General features: G+C 36.6%; 1 protein-coding gene across 2 annotated transcripts in view; it reads right to left on the minus strand.

Moving 5' to 3' along the window:
* LOC126807736 (delta and Notch-like epidermal growth factor-related receptor) overlaps positions 1–22,049 on the minus strand; it is a 385,935-nt gene that overhangs the window by 76,947 nt on the left and 286,939 nt on the right. For both annotated transcript variants that reach the window (XM_050532512.2, XM_050532520.2), the window contains 2 exons: positions 21,821–21,954; positions 3,261–3,408 (listed from right to left, as the gene is read on the minus strand). In XM_050532512.2, coding sequence (XP_050388469.1) covers positions 3,261–3,408; positions 21,821–21,954 — 282 coding nt within the window. The remainder of the gene's footprint in view (positions 1–3,260; positions 3,409–21,820; positions 21,955–22,049) is intronic.

Below are 22,049 nucleotides of genomic sequence, written 5' to 3' on the forward strand. Positions count from 1 at the left end.
ATTTGGCCAGTTGTTAATAGTAATCAAATCATTATTTAGGATAGCCGCGTCTGCCCGGTGATGTTATTTGTAAATGAAGCTAGGTAAGTGTCATCAGCAAATAGTCTAATAATCGAGTTGATATCATTTACAATATCATTAATACATAAAAGAAATAAAAAAAGGCACGAGTAGTGCATTTGAATGTAAGGAGCCTCAAAAATAAACTCGATTTGATAACCGCAGAATTAACTAGCTTTGATATAATAACATTAAGCGAAACATGGCTGGACAAAAACCTCACATCTGAGTCTATAGCTTTACCTAGAAATAATCGTGGTGGCGGGGTGATTATATATATTCGTAACTCCATATCATTCAAACGTAGACATGATTTAGAAAATGCAAATATTGAATCAATTTGGATAGAGATTAATTCTAATAATAACAAGTTTCTACTTGGTAACTACTACAGACCCCACTCTTCATCGTCCAATCTCAATCAACAGATTCTTAATTCTTTTCAACAAGCTATTACCGATCCTATTGAGAAGTGCATAATTTTAGGACATTTTAATATTGACTTGAATACTAAAACAGCCAGTTTCATTCACGATGCTAGCAACTTATTAGACCTGACTCAATTAGTAAATAAATGAACTCATTATAACAAAATCGGTAAACAAAATTCCCTACTGATTTTAATAAGCTCAACTCTACGTTCAGTTGAATGTGATGTTCTAGATGACCTGGCGCCTGGTACGTTCGGGCATTTTTATGCGCGAACTCTTAGGTTTTTTTTACTGGCATGCGCACAGGTACTATTTCTTTTTCTTTTAACAAGTACCCAAATCGGGGATTTCGTGCGGAGGTAGTTCGGAGGTAAAAACGTCTGTGAAGTACAACACTTGCCACTGTACCTGTGTATCGCTAATTATAAACCGAATGTGTGAAGACAGTTCATACATATCACTCAAAAATTTTTCAGTACAAACTCAGTTGATTCACGCTCGATTTGCTACTAAACAAACCCATCGGTTTATTTTCTCAACAGTGTGACCCGAAGTGACCGCGGATTTATTGACCTTGTATGAACTTATCCATAGCTACTATATCCTTACACCGAGAGAAATTATCTAGTCTCGGTGAAAAGAACCATGGTTATCTGGTAGAAAATTACTTTTGTATTTTTTGGAACGGAAAACAGTGTTTTTAGAAGCAAACTAACCTGCCGCACATAAGGAAGTCATTATACTAGAATAAAAGGCGAGACCTCTTTTTGCGGCGCAGGCTTATCACTGAGTAGTAAACCGTCCACAAACAATAATATAGGAAGCCTAGTGACGAGTGTAGTAAGTAGGCTATAGACTAAAGGTTTGAGTCGAGATTACTCGCTTTCAGTTTACTCTGTTTTTGCGATAACCAATTATGTGAGAAATACCATACTGAGATTCGGTTTCTAAAAGTTGTACGCGAACTAAATGTTAGATACTGACAGAGCAGCCCCGAGTCGAACAATCACCGCACGAGCTGTCTTCGTCAGCTAGTTTCACAATATCGTGCAATAGGTGTATTAATGTGATTTTTAGGTTTAACCCCGCAAACAATGCCAAAATAGTGTTTTCACTGCTTACAGAAAACTGAAAATTTAAAAATGACGATTTACATGCTTAGCATGAACACCGAACAAATTTAGAATCATGACACATTTCTCCCTAGCAACATCCATTATGATATCATTTGATTTCGCCACTGCTTGAGCAATGAAGTGGCCGAGGGCAAGACCGGAATATTACGCGACGTTTTGTTTGACTTCCGTGTTGAGCGGAGTGTTCAAATGATACAATGGAACAAGCTTTCGCCATATAATACCAGCGAAATATGACTGACTGAATTTCATTAAAAATAATATGTCTGTTAATGGGTTTCGTCTATTTATTGAGGTGAGGACATTCAACCTCACTGCTGGCTTGTTTTATTTTAGTTATAAGTCCACAACAATATGTCCATCAAGTCTAGTATTTGGATGAATTTTGGTTTAAAGATAACATTGCTCAATCTAGTCAAGTTTTTTATTTTATATTGTATAAGAATATGTAAAAATGTCAATCTAGTCCAGTTTTACTTTGGTTGAATTATGTCAAGAATTGTGTATCCATGAAGTCAGGTAGGTATAACGAAGGCATGAGAAATAGAAACACCTTCGCGAGCAACATGAGCAGCTTATCTCTGTCTCGTTAAAAAATCGTTTCATTCTCATATTTGGGTTACTAAATTGTATTCAAGAGAATATTTATCATTATAAAATTACATATTTGGTGGGGTTTTTTAAGAACGCAATTACATTGTTCGTGAAGTGAAGAGCAATTGAGCTTCTATTGTAAAAAATAAATCAAGTAAAAAAAATCCTCAAATCCTGAGAAAAAAAATGAACAAATGTCGAATATCTGAAAATATTTTGAAAATGAGAAGAAATGATCTCCAAAAGAGAAATTTATATGATTAGAGCTTCTACTATTTTGTAATTATTATTTTATAAGTCTATATTACGTTCGATGTTATATCCAATGTTACCACTCCATCTAAGCCTTTAGGCAAACGAAGAACTCTGAAGGCACGAGTCGCTTATATCACGTAATGTTTCCCAACGGGTGCTCACTCATTAAATTGAGCATGCGGTGGCTACACCAAACAACCTTATAATGGTGATTGCTAGGTAGAAGTGTCACGATTCGAAATTTGTTCAATGTTCATTCTAAGCATGTAAGGCGTTAAGGAAGATAAATTTTGTCATTTTAAAAATATAAATAACATGAAATAAAATATAAAAAAACAGCAAGAGTAGAAGCTTCGTTTACGGGGAACAAATATAGAAGTTACACTCTACATTGTCGTAATTATGCTGTTAAATTGACTTGGTAATCGCCAAAAACATACGGAAACAGCAAACTTGTGTTTCCGCGAAGAGTTTCATATAGTTGTAAACGATTAGGGTAAAGTTTTATACACGTTGAATTAACCCGTTTGTTTCACCAACTGTATCCGAGGCAGCCACTTCAAATAATAAATAATGCACGTCTTTAGTATAATAATAAAAGCTAGAACCAAAACAAATCCATTATCCAAAAAAAACCCCAAAAAACAACAACCTCCAATCATATGAATTCATATTTCATATGACACAAATAAATCCAATGATATTTTATAAATAGTTTACTTTCAGCATCCTGGGAAAATTATTGTTCTTGTTTCTTCAAAATAATGTGATAACTTATACATACCCAGTCTACATTTACAAGTAAATCCACTTTCAGAATCTTTTTTATGTTGACACTGTGCTCCATTTTGACATGGCTCACCGAGACAGGCATCAAACGTGTCACAGTATTTTCCATTAAACATATCACAGCAATTACACGTATACTCTGACTGTAAAGAAAGGCTATGGGTTATATTCAAGATATAATGTAAAACGGACATATCCACAGATAATACTCAGCTAACAAAATTTGGTTTTCTGAACGGTTTCCTGACGTAAGTCAGGAACGTTTGGTTGTCGTTTGCCACCGTTCTTTACAAACGTTAAAGAATATGTTAATTGGGCGTTACTGTTACTATATCGTTATTTTACGTTATATAAGTACTATATTATATTATGTAGGCCACAAATATGTAGGCTAAATAAGAGTAGGGCACAATGACGCTATCCGGGCAATATTTCCCCCATTGCACACTGTATGGCGTATGCCTGCCTTCATTATCCCAGTCGATACAGAACAGTAGGACGTTAAATCCCATTTCAATTCGTAAAGCGGTAATTATTAGCTTCGTGGTATCAGATGTGCTTGAAAGGAAGACTACCCTGCATTTTTCACGACACCCATTTGGAGCAGTGAAACAGGCTTGTACTATTTGATGACACGTGGGGGGGGGGGGGTAGCGCGTGCGCACTTTAAAATACGGTCTCTGATTGAGTCGACTGGAGTGATTTCGATTCCCTGTCCGGTTGTATGTGACAAGCAGTAGGGTTGCCTGTCAAACTTTGTAGGTTTTTGGGGGGATAGGTGGCCGAAAGGTTAGCACGTGCGCGCTGTACCATAATGTCTGTCAGTGAGTCAACTCGCGTGGTTTCGAATCCCCGGTTGTACGTGACAAGGGATAGGGTCGCCTGTCCAACCTCATGGGTTTTCTCTGGGTGCTCCGGCTTCCTCCCACTGCTAAAAAGACCCCTTCGCGCAAACGAAATATTGAAATAAAATTGAGCCATATGTTAGTCCCGAAATGACCTAGTTTCTGTCGAGTGAACGCTCCCTCTCTCTCTCTCTCTCTCTCTCTCTCTCAATAAATACAATTGAACCATGTTAGTCTGTTTGGGGTTTTTCGGTTCAACTCTGATCTCAAAATTAAATTTCGAGCATTCTTGAAGGTAAAAATTCAAAATGGTGGGCAAAATGAAATCCAAAATAGTGGTATTTTAATTAATCATCATTTTTTCCTTTGGGTATGGCTTGTGATAAGTCGTATATATGGGTTTTTGGTGGTTGCTGGGTTCTATTTTTTTAAAAAAATAAGTATGAATAGTTCAGATGGTGTAAATATGAAACGACAATCAAAGTAGAAACCAAAATGGCGATGCCTGTCAAATGTGTGCGTAAACTAGAAACACCAGGACAAATTACAGAAAACATTTTTACGATCAGTTTTATAAAAGCAATGAGAGAACCCATCGGACCCCCTAGTGTCTCTTGCTTGTGAAAAACTGTACTACTGTGGCAATCACAACAGCCCGTCGTGATGAATAACAGACAGAAATGAACCCATTTTAACTATCGGCCTTGATGCTACTAGGGACAGACCGACGGTCGAGGATATCTAAACCATGACGTACCCTGTAGTTCGGATAGAGTCCCTCTAAACAATCATGTACCCTGTTGTTCGGATAGAGTATACATGATATACCATGTAATTGGATGTACCTTGTAGTTCAGGTAGTCTTTAAACCATGATCCATCCTGTAGTTTCTCAAATATGATGTAAATAGGAGGTCGATCGCCAAATGAATATGAATTTTACGATATGTTAATCCCGAAATGACATAGTTGCTCTTAAATTAATATATTGTTAACGCGCTTTAAACATCTAGGTGCAATAGACTTGATGTAGGAAATTCTATTTACACATTGTTAACAACCCGTAGATGTTTTAATGATAATAAATCATTTGTTCTATTGCTCCATTTGGTCTAGTCAGATTTGTTCAGATGAATGTACCCTCCACCCACCCCCGGCATAGTTATGAATTTCTTGTTTCGCTTGACTAAACAAAACATTATGTAGGAATGTAGGTTTTTATAGATTGAACAAAAGCCGATAAATATTTTGCTGTGAGGAACATGTTTTCAATTTACCCGTCTGCATGAAAAATTTGATTTTTAAAAGCGTATGCAAGTTAAATATATTTAATTGCGCTTTTATCTGGTGTATCTTTTATTTTATTTTCTTATGAATTGGGCTCTTTTTTGTTGTATAATAATAATAATGTTTAGCTATACTTGTCGTTTAAAAAATGTATGTTTTATCTCCTATCGACTCTTCTTCGCGGAAATCTATGACATATCTATCAACGCCCCTGCCTGGCAACTGGGACACAACAATATAACGGGGCATATAAATTATAAATGGTAAGTAGGTACATTGTTGGGACCCAACATGGCGTCTTTGTACACTTGACGTCATATTTTCATGACGTCAAATGAAATTTCTGGCTTCACAGTTGTCGCAACTTTATATATACGGCATTGGAGACAGGTAGAGGGCAGCCATGTTTTGGCGTAGTGTTACTTAAAATGAGTAAGCTAGAAGATGTGTTAAGCTTTTCTTTCTTTTCTTTAATGTGTAAGATTGCTCTAGCCAAATTAAACGTTGATCGTACGACCTCATATTGTTATCTTAAACCCAAACAAAGCGACAGTTTAAAATCAGCTCTTATTATAATCAAATGATACAATCGTAGGTCCACCGGCTATGGTAAATCGCTCATTTTTTATTTATTGCCGTATTTCTCAAATTCCAAAATATTAATTATTGTACCGTTAAATTCCATTATTGAGAACAAAATTGCATATTTATTATTATTTATTATTACAGTATATTTATAGTGCGCCCTTTCATTTAACATGTTCGGGGGCACTTTACAAAATGACAATACAATCATAAATAAACAAAATTATGGACATGTTAACGGTTGCATACAAAGTCAGTTAATAGCCTGGTTAAATAAATGTGTTTTAAGTTACTTTTTAAAAGAATATAGAGATGTACAACATCTTAAACTGAATGACAGAGTATTCCATAAAACAGGTGCTTGATAACTAAAAGAACGCTGACCTTAAGAGACTAGTTGAACAGTTTTGGGCTTTAAAAGTAGTTTATCTGATGTACGCAATGTTTGGCCAGATGTATTAAGTTCTAAAAGATCTGAGAGGTAAACAGGAGCTAAATTGTTTAAACATTTAAAAGTAAGTAATAAAATCTTACAATCAATTCGATATTTAACGGGTAACCAGTGTAAATTACATAAAACAGGAATTATGTGGTCGCATTTCTTAGTTAAAGTAACACGTCTAGCTGCAGTATTCTGTACATTTTGTAATTTATCTATAATTAAAGGTAAACCAACTAAAGGTAAATTAAAGTTATCTAATCGAGAAGTGACCAGATAATTAACAAGTGACTTAGTGGCCTCTACAGTTACACATTTACGTATTTTACCCATATTTCTGATATTAAAATAGCACAATTTACAAATATTATTTACTTGAGCTCCCATAAGCATAAAACTATCAAAGATTGCGCCTATATTACGAGCAGAATTACAACAGGGGGCGGGGGTTTATCATGCGCAAATTTACTTAATTGATGCCTTGAACCTAATAACAAATATTCTGTTTTATCATCATTTAGTTTTAGAAAGTTCTTTGACATCCATTTTCTAATTTCACTAAAACAGTTCTCAAGTTGCAATTATGATAAATTGAAAGAAGATAGGCAATTAGGTGTAAATGAAATATATAACTGGGTATCATCGGCATATAAATAGAAGCTGAGACCATATTTTCTGACATCACCTAATAGTGACGTATAAAGGGTAATTCAAATCGGACCAAGAACAGAAACTTGAGGAACCCCAGATGACAATTCAGACGACGATTTACAATTAACTAAAATACACAGTTTTCTACCCACAAGACAGCTTTCTAAAAGATTTAATGCAGAGCCACAAATACCGAATTTAAAATAGAATAGAACGATTCACCGTATCGAAAGCAGCAGATAAATCTAATAAAATTAAAAATGTACATAATTTTCTATTATCAATTTATATTTAAAATATCATTTGAAACCCGGGTTAAAGCTGTTTCGGTGCTGTGAAATTGTTTATAAGCACTTTGAAATAGTTCATACAAACAGTTATCATCTACATTTCTCCAATATTTTAGAAATAAAACTTAAGTTAGAGACAGGTCTTTTTTTTAAACATTAGGATCCAGTGTAGACTTTTTAATTAAAGGGGTAACATAAGCATGTTTGAAAACGTTGGGGATAGTAGAGGATGATATACAAGGATTCATAATATTGGTAAAAACTGGAATAACTTCGTCTAGACAGTCCTTAAGAACAGGAGTCGGAACAGGATCTAATGAACAAGATTTAGGGGCAGACGATTTAATTAGCTTTAAAACAAAAGATTCACTAACCAAGTTAAAATTTTCTAAATAAACAGAATTTTCTAAATTATCAAAATCATGAGCGTTAAAGTTAATAGTTTTATTTAAATCATGAAGTTCTGTTTGTATTTTCTGTATTTTCAATTTGAAAGAAATCAGAGAATAAATTCGTGAGTTCAGTGTCATTATCATTGTCCGGGAGAATAGTCCGCTGAGCTTCACACATCGACATCACAGCTCATGCCACACCACGACGTCACAGGTCATGTCACACCACGAAGTCATACGTTATGATTATTTCATTCGTGATATTTTCCAGTCACCATGCGTGCTTGATAACGATAAGAGGATACTTGTCGAAACGTCGTGCTTTTAGAATAAAACTAGTGATTGTATCCCATAAAAACTGTGTTCTGTTAATGTGTTTCCTGATCGCTAAATGCCACTCCAAGATTGTAGTGATCTGTTCTATTGTTTGCATTGCAGGCGTTTTGATAGCTTTGTTTGTCAATTAGTTTTTCTGTAATATTCTGCTAAGAACTGGTTAATTGGGCGTACAAAAATTCGTGAGTCATGACGTAACGTTATGTAAACATATTTGGAGTTCTGTTTAAACCCGCATGCTATTGTTACGCAGTTAGGTATTGGTTGTTAATCAGACTATTGACCAATCATAATATTGAACAGAAATTTGCTTTCATTACGGCAGTGTTGTGTGGGATTAGGTCTAATCAAACGAAACACTGCGAGGAGTATGGGTGATTATAGTTTCAGATTATGATCTGATCTACCACAGCGGGACCGGGGCAAACTTCATGGTTTATATACAGATTCTGTAGGATGATTCGGTCGGTGGCCGTTTTCACATTAATGTTTTCTTTTCAGCTTCAATCGGGTGAGACATGCAACATACTGAGGGTGTCTTTCTATGTGTAATATAAACGCCATTGGTTTTATACTAGATCTATAACAAACTATACAAATGGGTTTATAGAAAATCGCGACAATGAACAGGGGTGGGGCACTTTTTGCTTTAGCGAACATGAAATGAAACGGGGTTTAATGTCCTACTGCTCTGTAACGACTGGGCTAATGAAGACGGGGGGCATACGCCACACAGTGTGCTATGGGGGGAATTTTGCCCGGACTGTGGCGCTACGGCCTACTCTTATTTCGAAATGTTACTGTCAAGGGTTCGTTTACGTGCAAGCCAATAATACGGGAAAGAAAATTTTTGGAATACTGAATATCTATGCTTCACATCAACTTTGAAACAAATGCGAAAAAATTATAGGGCAGTGTTCACGGGTTTTGCAGCAAAGCGGGGGGGGGGGGCAAAATTTGAAAAAGATACATTCTGTAAGATTATGAAAATTTCATTCAAATTACTTCATTCTGAGCCAAGTTAATTTAGTTTGTAGTTTCTTCACAATGTGTGCATTGTGGTAACGAGGGCACAGGTATATTCGAGACTTGGCGTCACTTTCCCATTTTTCAATTAAATTTTTAAATGGCGAGCCGTTCTAATCTAGTTAAAATCTTGAGTATGCCTTCATATTGCATACTTTTACACAATTTGCGTACAAAGAGCGACCATTTTGTCAGGCAGTTTCATTTCGATTTTTTCGAAATTCGAATTCAACCTTTAATATGCGCTTTTTCGAACAATCAGGAGCCATAATCCAGGAAGTAACGTTCGGATATGCGCGATTATCAAAAGGAAATGAAATGAAGTGGAGTTTAACGTCCTACTGTTCTGCTCCTAACCTGGGCTAATGAAGACGGGCATACGCCATACAGTGTGCTATGAGGGAAGTTTTGCCAGGGCAGCGGCGCTACAGCCTACTCTTATATCGAATTCCAACTGCCAAGGGATCTATTACGTGCACGCCAATGTGTACACGGGACCTTGGTTTTTCGTCCCATCCATTTGACTAGACAGCTGTCATTGACAGGCCCTCCATCCTGCATCACTGTCAAGGGGAAACCCCGCCGGAAAATCTGGTAGAACTTTCTCGGCCAATGCAGGGATCGAACACCCGACCTCCAGACTAGCGAACCAGCGTCTTACCCACTTAGCCACGTGGAACCAAGATCTTTAGTGTGTAATGGTGATATATTCACATGTTGTTGTTTTTTTTAAACCGAATAAAAATTGTGACCTCTACAGGGACCATAAACTAAAAACGTGATTTTTCGTACAATCTGGGGCCATAATTCAGTTAGTTACGATCCGATATGCGCGAATATCAAAAGGAGCCAAGATCGTTGGGTTATAAACTTGTATTTCAAGTTTCATCAAAATCGGATCAAAATTGTGGCCTCTAGAGTGTACGCAACCTTGATATGCCAGATGTTATACACTATTTGCGTACATGGGGCGGCCATTTTGTCCGGCAATTTTGGCCCGATTTTCACGAAATTCAATCCCAATAATCATTACGGAGTAACGGTGATATATTCTAACGTTTTTTTTTAAAACCGGATAATAATTGTGACCTCTCGAGGGACTTGAAGCTAAAAAAACAATTTTCGTACAATCAGAGGCCATAATGTTGTGATAAGCGCGAATATCGAAAGGAACTGAGATCTTTGGCTTATAAACTTACATTTCAAGTTTCAACAAAATTGGATAAAAATTGTGAACTTATAGGGTCCACATGCTAAAAACGCGATTTTTCATACAATCAGGGATCATAATCTATGAAGTTACAGTCCGATACATGTCAATATCGAAAGGAACCGAGATCGTAGGGAGATAAACATATATTTCAAGTTTCGTTGAAATCGGATAAAAATTGTGACCCGTAGAGTGTCCACAAACAAATTGTGGACGGACGGACAAACAGGGGTGACGGCATAATACGTCCACATACGTGACGGCATAATAAAACCACGCAGTATAGAATGAATGGTTAATTTAACTGAAAGCTAAGGGTAGACATCTCGCGAGAAATAGAAACTGCCAATTTTGACGCATGTTGAAGAAAAGATTCTGTTTTGATGGCATATTCTCGGGTTGATGATCAAATTTTGAAGGAGGAGGGGTGTGTAAGTTTTTAAATAAAGAAATAAACAAGTTGAAGCGCAGTACAAGACGAAGGTCGGACTTCAGCGGAAAAGGCTATCGACTTATAGCCCGAAAAATATGGCAACTCTGGACAGGAAAGACGTGAAAAGCTAAATATGGATAAGGTTCACATCCAGTTTGAAAAGAATCTGTTAGCAACTACAGCCGTTATCGCATTCACAAGACAATTGTGAAAGTCTATGAATGTCGAATTTTGATCAAGTTCATCCTTTCATGATCATGATGCTTCACAACCAGTTTGAAAAGATTCCCTTTAAAAAACTGTCACTTTCACAATCACAAACTAATTTAGACCAACAGTCAGAGCAACAATATACATGTAATACCCCAACATTGAAAATAAGGTATATACTTAATTACACCAATATTACATTTGTGATAGAATTCGTTAAACACATATTACAAATATAATTTTAACACAGATCTTTGCTATGATTGATCTGTCACAAAAATTTGAAAAATTTGTAAGGGATTCAAAAGGTTACCGTTTACTGGCTGCAGTAGATTTTCAACTCACTGATACATGTACAACTCAGTTTAAGCCAAAGAGTTGTTGTATGATACTGTGACACAGTGACAGAATATCTGCTCGAGGCAAACTATTCATAAAGAATTGACTCTCACAAGATCAGACGGAAAATATTTTAGGCCTACTGCTTGTAAAGTAAAGCTTTGGCCTACATTCTGGTGAATTTTGTGCTACCATAGATACATATATCAGTTCGGTATATAATTAAAAAGTCTTTATTTCTTTGCCATCTGGGCGGTTTCGTAGACGAGTGGTCTGATAAATGTTCGTTCGATCATGAGGAGTGTTATTGTGTTCAGTGGCATGGTTTCAATCCCCAAGTCGGTATGTGACAAGTAGTTGTGTATAAGTAGTAGTGTCATCTAGCTTCCATATACAAAGCCCTTATGAACCTTTTTATAACTTCCTCGACATGACTGCCACCAATGGTGTTCAGATATAGGAAATAAGGTTTAACATCCTACACCAATGTGTACAAAATACCTTGGTTTTTCGTCCCACAATCGAAAGACTGTGCGTTGACCCTTGCCGGGCTCGTTGTCTTGCTCAAAAGTCAACTTTAGTTATGTTATGCAGGTAGATTTTTGATGAAAAACAATGGCAGCCGGGGTCCAAGGGGGAGACATCAAATTTGGAATTACGTTCTGGTTGATTACAGTGTTACAGAAGAATTTGCTATATTTCTGCTTATTTAGGATCAGAGAGGATTAAGATTAAAGTGTTGCCAGTGCTATGAAAGTAAAAATGTCATGTGCCAAAGCCTGCAGCATTGAGTAGTGAGGACATATTTTTTGAGCCCAAAAGGTCGTAAGTAATTATTAATTCCACAAAAAGTGCAAATGAAAAGGTGTACAGTAATAAACTGATAGTAATTTGTTTTATTTTCACAAAAGAACGTATTGTACTTTTATCTTATTTATTGATAGTATTGAATGCATGCTGTTTCGTAACCTGGCATCTTACAGAAATCAGTTGATTTTACAGTTTGGCGAAAAAATACAAACGAAATAATATGTTTATGAATCGCAAAATTCTACAAATGATTCCTTTCGGAAAATAAATAAGAATTACTGTGAAAAAATAGAAAATAAGGACATAGAAATAGTTTTACATCTGTGTGGATAGTATTTATTAGTATTACTATTAGTAGTAAGTTCTTTTCATATCGCTGAATTTGTAGTCTCAGTATACGTGTATATCAGCAGTCGGGGATATAAGAAAAAGCTTACTTTGAAATCCAATCTCTCAATTTAACTGGCATAATCTATCTTTCCCTGTTTCTCTGTTTGTGTAATCCAAGCAGCTGTATATTGTACATTTCTCATGCACTCCACGAATAAAATCCTATACGCGCGTCATCTTGCTGGAGTAACATTCCCAGAATACCTCGCTTCCGGGTTCAGAGTTGTGAAAAAGTACGTACAAATTTAAACAAATCAAAATGATTTTAATAATGATAGTTTAATCAATGTGGACAACATACGGAAAAAGACAACAAACATAGACCACCTAACATTGAAATCCGTTAATAGAAATCACATTTAATAATTTATCGATGTAGTTATTCATTTGCATTGACTGTAATTTATCTTGACCTTGACCCAAAATGGCGCCACATACATTTCTTATAACAACGACTATCAACTGTACGCACTTCAATATTTTATATGTAGGCTATAACTACGTAATATTTTAGGCCTATGAATAGTAAAATTGAAGAAATTATTATTTGATTCAGAGGCCCTTTTTAAAGCATGCATATGATATGATATAATATACTTACGTACAGCTTTATTTGGATCACGATGGGTGTATATAGCCAACTTATTTTGTTGATGTTTGTTGAAATAGATCGACTACAGCCATTTTATTCAGTTGTATCAAATTAAATAATCCCGATTTTTAAAATAATATTCCCATTGCGAATATAAGTATCTGCTTTTAAGTTGTCGGAATTTTTTTAATTTTTACTTTCCCAGTCTTAAATTTATTTAGGTCAAACTACAACATATATATTCGTTGGACACTTTTCAAACGTGTGATAGAATCTACCTACTATAAGGACTAAATTAAATATATTTTTGTGGTAACAGAGCTTTAGTTATACATATTATAGCAAATTGTAGACACACGAAATAAAATAATATCTAAGTTTCTACAAATTTTGACCGAATTTAAATTGGTTTGAAAGGCCACTTTATAACATGTTTGACTTGGCTTTTATTTTTTAAAAAAAACGTGAACATGGGCATTTTGGGGTATTAAGATAATTTATATTTACTTATTGTGCAAAAGTTAGTCAATTTAATAAATTCAATAACCACCCATACAGACATATAAACGCTGCCCCCAAATTACCATTCAGACTGTAAACGTTTTTCAGACAATGAAAAATATTGTAATATTTTTGGGCGGATTTTATTTTGTTTAACTTCTAATTGGCTAGTTCTTGTATGTATGGAAAACAGGCCACATGAAGCCAAGCCTAGAAATATTCCAGAGTGTCCTAAATCTAATTATGGTTATTATGCTTCAATTTATATAGCACTTCATTACACATGAGTATTTCTAAGCGCATTCACAAAAACACCCAGTTCAACACCATTTTTGAAATAAATGAGTTTTTAAGTTTTGGATGGAAGAGGACTCACGAAGAGTTTTTGGAAGACAATTTCACATGTAAGCTGCTCTGACAGAGAAAGAATATTGACAGGCATATTCAATATGTTTCTTTTCTTACAATAGTTTAACAAAATAAAATTTACAGTTCACACGATAAGTGTCAGAATTGAAAACTTAATTTTAATAAGTCAGATAATTTAAATTACCCTAGCCACTTAAGCATGTAATTGTAACAAAAATCGGCAAAACCTTGAGTGTGGTTAATGCACATGAGAAAAATTACCCAAAGTGATTGGTTTAATAGGAGATTTTATTTCCTTGCTTGTCGCTTAACTTTTCTCTGCGATGAGCACATTAATTGTTGCGTGTGAAGTGAAAACTAGAATGATCATACCAAATATGTCAGATATCTGCGATCATCACTGCAATAGTCGCTGGCAACAAGAAATAGCTAGCGACCGGTTGAGCACATTAGACGATTTTTTTTTATTTTTCATTATCGGCTACCAACATCTCCTATGTCGAAGTGTGCACCATGCTTCAAACATTTAAAATCAGTGTTTCATTACTAAACAGTGGTTATATGGACCTACTCTTGATTAGTCACTTTGCTTTATGGATGACACACTCGAGTAGTTGTTGTAGTCACAGACTCGAAAAGTACGGATAATGTGTTTGTGAACTGCACAGTTTTTGTGAACTGCACATTGGCTAAGTGAGTAAGACACTGGCTGGCTAGCTTGGAGGTCACAGGTTCGCCCACAGTGTTGCCCGAGAAAGCTCATCAGGATTTTCCGACGTGGTTTCCGCTTGTCAGTGATGCAGAACAGAGGGCCTGACAAGGACAGCTGTCTAGTCGTTCGGATGGGACGAAAAACTGAGGTCCCATGTACACATTGACATGCACTTAAAAGATCCCCTGGCAGTTGGAATTCAATATAAGAGTAGGCCTTAGCACTGCTGTCCGGACAAAACTCCCTGGTAGCACCCTGGCTGGGGCTTAGATGGCCAAATCGTTAGCGCGTGCGCGTTTTATCATATGTCATTGAGTCAACTGGTGTGGTTTCGATTCCATGGTTGTATGTGACAAGGAGTGGGGCCGCCTGTCCAACCTGGTCCCCCGGTTTCCTCCCACTGCTAAAGAACCCTATGGGCTAGCGAATTATTGAAATAAAACTAAACCTTATATTAGTCCTGAAATGACATAGTTTTTTGTCAAGTGGACATTAAACCCCATTTCTTTCTCTCTCTCCCTTTGGATGGTGCCACAGCCCTTTTTTGTTAATATTTTGTCTATAAATAGTCTTCAGGTTGCAGTTAGTAACAGTTTTTGTTCCATTTCAGTATGATCCACCAAAGGGTTGTACCTATTTATATTGTTCCATGTCCGAGTCCCACGGGCAGATCACACCAACTTTTTTTTTGTGCTTTTTTTTTGTCTACAGGCTGCAATTCTGAAAGGATCATCTTGGAATTTGGCATATTTATTCCTTATACCGTAAGGATATCAGCAACTATCGATTTCGGTGCATGGCCCGACGCCTAGGGGTTGTGCCACACCCACGTTTTTGTTAATGTTTTGTCCGTTAATATTATACAGGTTACAATTATTAATAGATTTTGTTCAAGTTGCCTAAAAAAATGCTTAAAATTTAGAATTTGGTTAACTTAAATGGATTTTGTTGATTATGGTTAGACAGCAAACAATCAAAAACTAACAGTAATTTATGTGTTAGTAACCTGAGATTAAACTGACATTTGTTTACGTAAGAAAACTAACGATCAAAAAATAACAGTAATTTAATTGTTAGTATCCTGACATTAAACTGACATTTGTTTTACGTTAGACAATAAATATTAGGTATATGTTAGATTCACGTTAGAAAACTAATGTTAAATTAACGGTTAAAATTATGACATAAAACTAACGTTACATTAACATATGACAACTAACGTTATATTAACGTTAGAAAACTAACGCTAGATTTACGTCAGAAAACTAACCATAAACTAACGATTAGAAACCTGACGCAAACTTTACGTTAGATTAACGTTAGAATTATCACCAATAATACATATATAATTATTATGTCTGAATTCGGACTATTTATCAATTGTTAGAATGTGCACACACTGGTATGGTTATTTAATCAAGAAGTATTCAAAGCGACAAAAATTGGTTAGAAAACCGTCATAACATTTATACGGAGCCCCTTAAGTGCACGATTCCACTCTTATATAATTTTTTCGGGCATAATTCTACTCTTATATAATTATTTCGTTATAACGAAATACTAATTCGTTATAACGAAATACTAATTAATTTGATTAATCGAATTAATCCGCTTACGATTTAACACGTCGACTAATTACCTCAATGCTCCAAACACCGAATTTGAAAAAAAAAATATGTTAAAAATACAATCGTGGTCTATATGGTTATCGATTTGCGGTAGGGCTTGAGGCAGTAACCCTGGAACTGCGACACAAGCTAAGTTATTTTGGGATTAACACATGGTTCAATTTTATTTCAATAATTGGCTTGCGCGTAGGGATATTTAGCAGTGGGAGGAAACAGGTGAACCCGGGGAGAACATACGAGGCTGGACAAAAGACCCTGCTCCTTGTCACGTATAAGCCGTCAATTGAAACAACGCCACTTGATTCAGTGACAGACCTCGTGTTCACAAGTTTTTCGTAATGGGGACCAATTGAGGGGTAGGGACTCTATGAAGCATTGGTGACATAAAGAGATGAACCGGGTTCCCGGGTTGCTCCTCCCGTTATTCTAAAAACCTTATGAACACGAATGAGGATACACATTAAATCAGTTCTTTACATTATATATTGGTGTGAAGCATTGGAGTTAATGAGAGAACGAACACTGCCGTTTCCTTCTGATCCAGAGACCCAATCCCTCAACATTATCCCCATTACGAAAACATTGTGAACCCGATAGAAGCAATAGTTTTTAACATATGTTTAGGGTATTAACCATTGGGTTCACAAGCTCATGTGGGTAAGACTAAGACGCTACCTCGCTTGCATTTGGAGGTCGCGGGTTCGCTCCCGTTGCTGGCCGAGAAAGTTCATCTGGTTTTTGTCAGTGATGGAGAGCTGTCAAGAAAGTTTATCTGGTTTTTGTCAATGATGCAGCACAGAGGGCCTGACAAGGGGTGCTGTCAAGTTCGGATTGGACCAACAACCGAGGTCCCGTGTACACCTCAATGCTCCAAACACCCAATTTGAAAATAAAGCATGTTGAAAAAAACAATCGTGGTGTCTATCTTTATCGATATGCGGTCGGGCTTGAGGCGGTAACCCTAGAAATGCGAAACAAACTAGATCATTTCGAGACTAACACTTGGTTCAGTTTTATTTTAATACTTCGCTTTTGGGGGTGGGGAGGTGAGTGTGTGTGTGTGGGGGGGGGTATTTAACAATATGAGGAAACAGGTGGATGCGGTGTAGACCTACGATGTTGGACAGGCAACAACACAACAACACAAATTACAGACCGCATGATTTCACGCGCACCACTAGACCACCCAACCCGCATTTCGCTGGAACGGCAAGTCACATTACACTGAAAAATCGATAGGGTTCACACTCTTATGAAATGAAATGAAATAGGGTTTAACGTCCTACTGTTCTGCTTTGACTTGGCTATTGAAGACTGGGCTGCTTCATAGAGTCTCCACCTGTCACATGGTGCCCATTACGAAAACCTTGTGAACACGGGGTCTGTCATTGAGTCAAGTGGCGTTGTTTCAATTGACGCCTTCTACGTGACAAGGAGCAGGGTAGCTTTTCCAACCTCGTCGGTTCTCTCGGGGTCCACCTGTTCCCCCCCCCCCTCCCACCGCTAAATACCCTACGCACAAGCGAAGTATTGAATTAAAATTGAACCATGTGTTAATCTCAAAGTAACGATAGAGATCACGAATGTTTTTTTAACAAAGTTTTATTCTTCAAATTGGGTGTTTGGAGCATTGGGGTCATTAGTCGACGTGTTAAATCGTAAATCAATTAATTCGATTATTCGAAATAATTATTTCGTTATAACGATTTAATATTTCGTTATAACGAATTAATATTTCGTTATAACGAATTAATATTTCGTTTAAACGAATTAATATTTCGTTTAAACGAATTAATATTTCGTTTAAACGAATTAATATTTCGTTTAAACGAATTAATATTTCGTTTAAACGAATTAATATTTCGTTATAACGAATTAATATTTCGTTAAAACGAATTAATATTTCGTTAAAACGAATTAATTATTTCTTTATAACGAATTACTTATTTCGTTTAAACAAATAATGATTTCGTTTAAACAAATTAATTATTTCGTTATAACGAATTAATATTTCGTTATAACGAATTAATATTTCGTTATAACGAATTAATATTTCGTTATAACGAATTAATATTTCGTTATAACGAATTAATATTTCGTTATAACGAATTAATATTTCGTTATAACGAATTAATATTTCGTTATAACGAATTAATATTTCGTTTAAATGAATTAGTATTCGAGGCGCATATACTAATAAGATTACAAGTTACTGTTAACTGACATAATCGTTGAAATGATACAAAGGGAAGAACTGATAAACACGTATTTGTCCTGGAATTAAACTCTTAATCCACTGTTTGGTGAGCTGTCCATCCTTGGCATGGACAGATGTCACATGACGACTGCCTATTGTCACTTGACGTGATGACATCAACCTGTCTACTCCCGGAGGGCGCGACCGCAAAACGGATTTGGGATGCAGCAAAACCTTTTAGAGTAATGGAGGTTTTAAAAATGTTTAGAGAGAATCGTAAAAAAAGAGAATTGCAGGCCTGAAAAGGAGGAGAGGATAGGGGTTCCCTCCCTAGTAGAGAATTTAATAAGTGTTGCGGTGGCGACTGTATTATCTCAGAATTTGGATGACCCGACCACTACAAATGATGAAGTCCCATAACCGCCTGCAAAGAAAGCTAGGACAGATGAAGCTGAAAAGGTAGAAAGGTGTTTTGTAAACGTTTAATAGTATGATATATCTTTTGTTGATTAAGTCCTGTGTGGCGTAGAAATTAGATTTTTTTATTACTAATGTAATTTAGATTGCCCGTTAACGTGAACGTGCTACAGTACTATTCCCAATACACACATCTGCAGGGCAGGGTCGGGCAGATCAGGGAGAAAAGAATACTATAGTGACTAGCAACGAGACGTAGCTAAAAACGTTGATATATACTGATGTGCTTATATTTAGCTATGATTGGGTGCCCTTTGTTTCACCTGGCAAACATAATTTCTCTATTAATGCTTGTAACATCTTAAAATTAAGTTAATTTTATACTATTAAAATCTGTTACACATGCGCAGCCCAATCTATTGAAACAACTTTCATTTATCAGCAAATATTGATCTTAAAGTAAATCAAGCGTTGTTTTATCAAATTTGATACGGACATTCATTATTACGGTAGGTTAGTACTGTGGTCCGCCTTTATGTGTTGAAGACCTAAATTTAAAATGTCGGAGAAAGCAATCTTTTATCGCTTAGATTTAAAAAGAGGGTTTTGTACTCGAGTCGTGCTTAATTGTAGTTGGATGTTGTAGTTTACTTGTAGTTGGATGTTGCAGAAATGTTATAAATAAAAATAATCAATCGTTGTTTCGAAGAAAAAAATGTTAATGTTGCTTATTTGAATCCAGATGTGATAAGCGTTGGGGACTTGGCCCCACGCGCTACTCGTGTTCTTCTTCCTTCTCTTCTTGCTCTTGAGGGCGACGCTCTTCAAAACGCCAATCTCCGTTAATTTAAGTACGATACACATGAAACTTGATATGCATCCTCTGCATCGATTGACGGATTTCGATCTTTGATATGACGTCACAATTCCAAGATGGCTGTGATGACGTCACAATCGGTTTCCAGTCCATAATACGCCCCATTCTCCCAAACAGAGATGTATTCTCTTTCAGTTCACACTAACAGCTAGATATCGCGATCTGAAGAGATTGAGCACGCCCGTACTTGCTGTTAGTCTCCAATTATTTAACTGTACCGCAGACTAAATTCTGCCAGACAATTTGATTCAAAACAAAAGACAATTTGTAAAATTCATAATCCTTTGTTACTCGCCTCTAATTTAATCACTTTCCGCTTTTAACATAAATGTGTTGGGATCTCAAACCCACCCCGAAAAAAGGGACAGGGTTGAAAATATTCTATTATTCGCTTAAACCATAAAGCATCGGCCGTAATAACTGCCCTTAGAAAGAACGGTCTGTTTCATTGTCGATAGAAATGAAATCTGCTATGATATTCGTCACTTTGAGACCATCAATGTTCATTTCATGACAAAACTTGACAAACAATATTAGGCTTGCAGGGGTGCAGGAAGCAATTTGGCACAGAAGAGGTTGCAGCTTTTCAGAAAGGGTGTTTCTTATATACTAAGCAGCAAAAGAAACGTCAGTTTGGTATGTTACTCTGAATAGACGCATTGCATAAAACTTGCCAAATGTTTTTATTATGTGACCACATCTCCAACTTTACCTGAGCAATAAGGCTCCTTCCCAAACACAGAATTGATCCCAGGAAATGTTCTCAAAAACGCAACCTGACTTCTGAGATGGTAATGTGTTCTTCATGATTTTCATGTACCCCATGCTGCACGTGCTGTTCACCGGTACCAGCCCTATAAAATCCTCAGCGGAACCAGGCGCTTGGAAGAGTCGACGCTGTCCACACTGCCCAAGCCGTTGCCAATCACTTCCAGGTTAATGTTCGGACCATCTATAGGCATCATCAGCGCTTTCGGGCCACAAACACCACGGATGATCGCCCCCGAACTGGTAGACCAAGAGTTACCACAAGGCGACAAGATCGCCATGTTGTGCTACAGCACGTGCAGAATCCCTTCACACGGGCATCTGAGACAGCACGTCAGACAGCGGGAACACATGGAAGACGCATCAGTACCGATACAGTGCGCCGACGTCTCACCAGAGAGAACATCCATTGCCGTAGACCTTACTGTGGACCGATCCTCACCCCTGGCCATCGACGTGAACGTCTACAGTTTGCCTAACAACACCAGAACTGGCGACAGAGGCAATGGAGAACTGTTCTGTTTACAGATGAGAGTCGGTATTGCGTATCAACTACAGATGGCAGGACCAGAATATGGCGTCGACGTGGCCAGCGTTATTCTGAACAATGTGTCATGGAACGAGATTCATGGGGAGGTCCAAGCATAATGGTTTAGGTTGGAATCGGCCTGAACCAGAGAATGGGCCCTATGGCGTTCCAAAATCTTGACGTTTTTTTGTTTTGTTTTGTTTTTTTTGTTTTTTTATTTTTTTTTATTTTTTTTGCTGTTTAGTATATATATGGGTAGAGACAAAGACACTACTGAATGGCGTTCGGCTGAGCATCCAACGATCATGAGTAACCCAGTTGGTGGAATATTAAAATTTTGGTATCGCAGGGTAAAACCAAGTAGTGCTTTTTAAGTTTTAATTCATACTGTCTTTCCATCTTATTTTCTATTGTTTAGTGTTGGCGATAATGCTATTAAGATCGCTGACAATCCGATTGCATTAAGATAAATATTATTATGTTTCAATATTTTGCTTGTGTTTTCAGCGCAACCATTTATCCAGATAATCCGATTTGTATGGATTCATCCAGATTCGCCAATTTGCTATATACACGGATTGTAATGTTTATAACAAAACAAATTACGAATACAAGAGAGACTGACTCGTTTCCGTCAATTTTGTATGTCATTTCAACCAACATATCATAAAAATGAACGAACTCACAAAATGGAAGCAAAACTGTTGATAATACGCAACTTACTTGGCCTCGTTTAGATACACAGTTTCCTCTTCCGCTACATCTGTCGCCATCTTTCCAACAATGCTGCTCTTTTACCGTTACATTCAATCTTAGTCCAAATTCACAGCTCACCAGTTTATGGTCTTCTAAATCAACTTGAATAAATAATATAATGTGGGTTACTTTGTTAGACAAAATCAAATTCAATACGATATTTTACTACCTTATTATTAAATCTTTGGGAAAATGG

This window comes from Patella vulgata, chromosome 1 (genome assembly GCF_932274485.2).
Source record: "Patella vulgata chromosome 1, xgPatVulg1.2, whole genome shotgun sequence".
Classification (NCBI taxonomy): Eukaryota; Metazoa; Mollusca; class Gastropoda; family Patellidae; genus Patella; species Patella vulgata.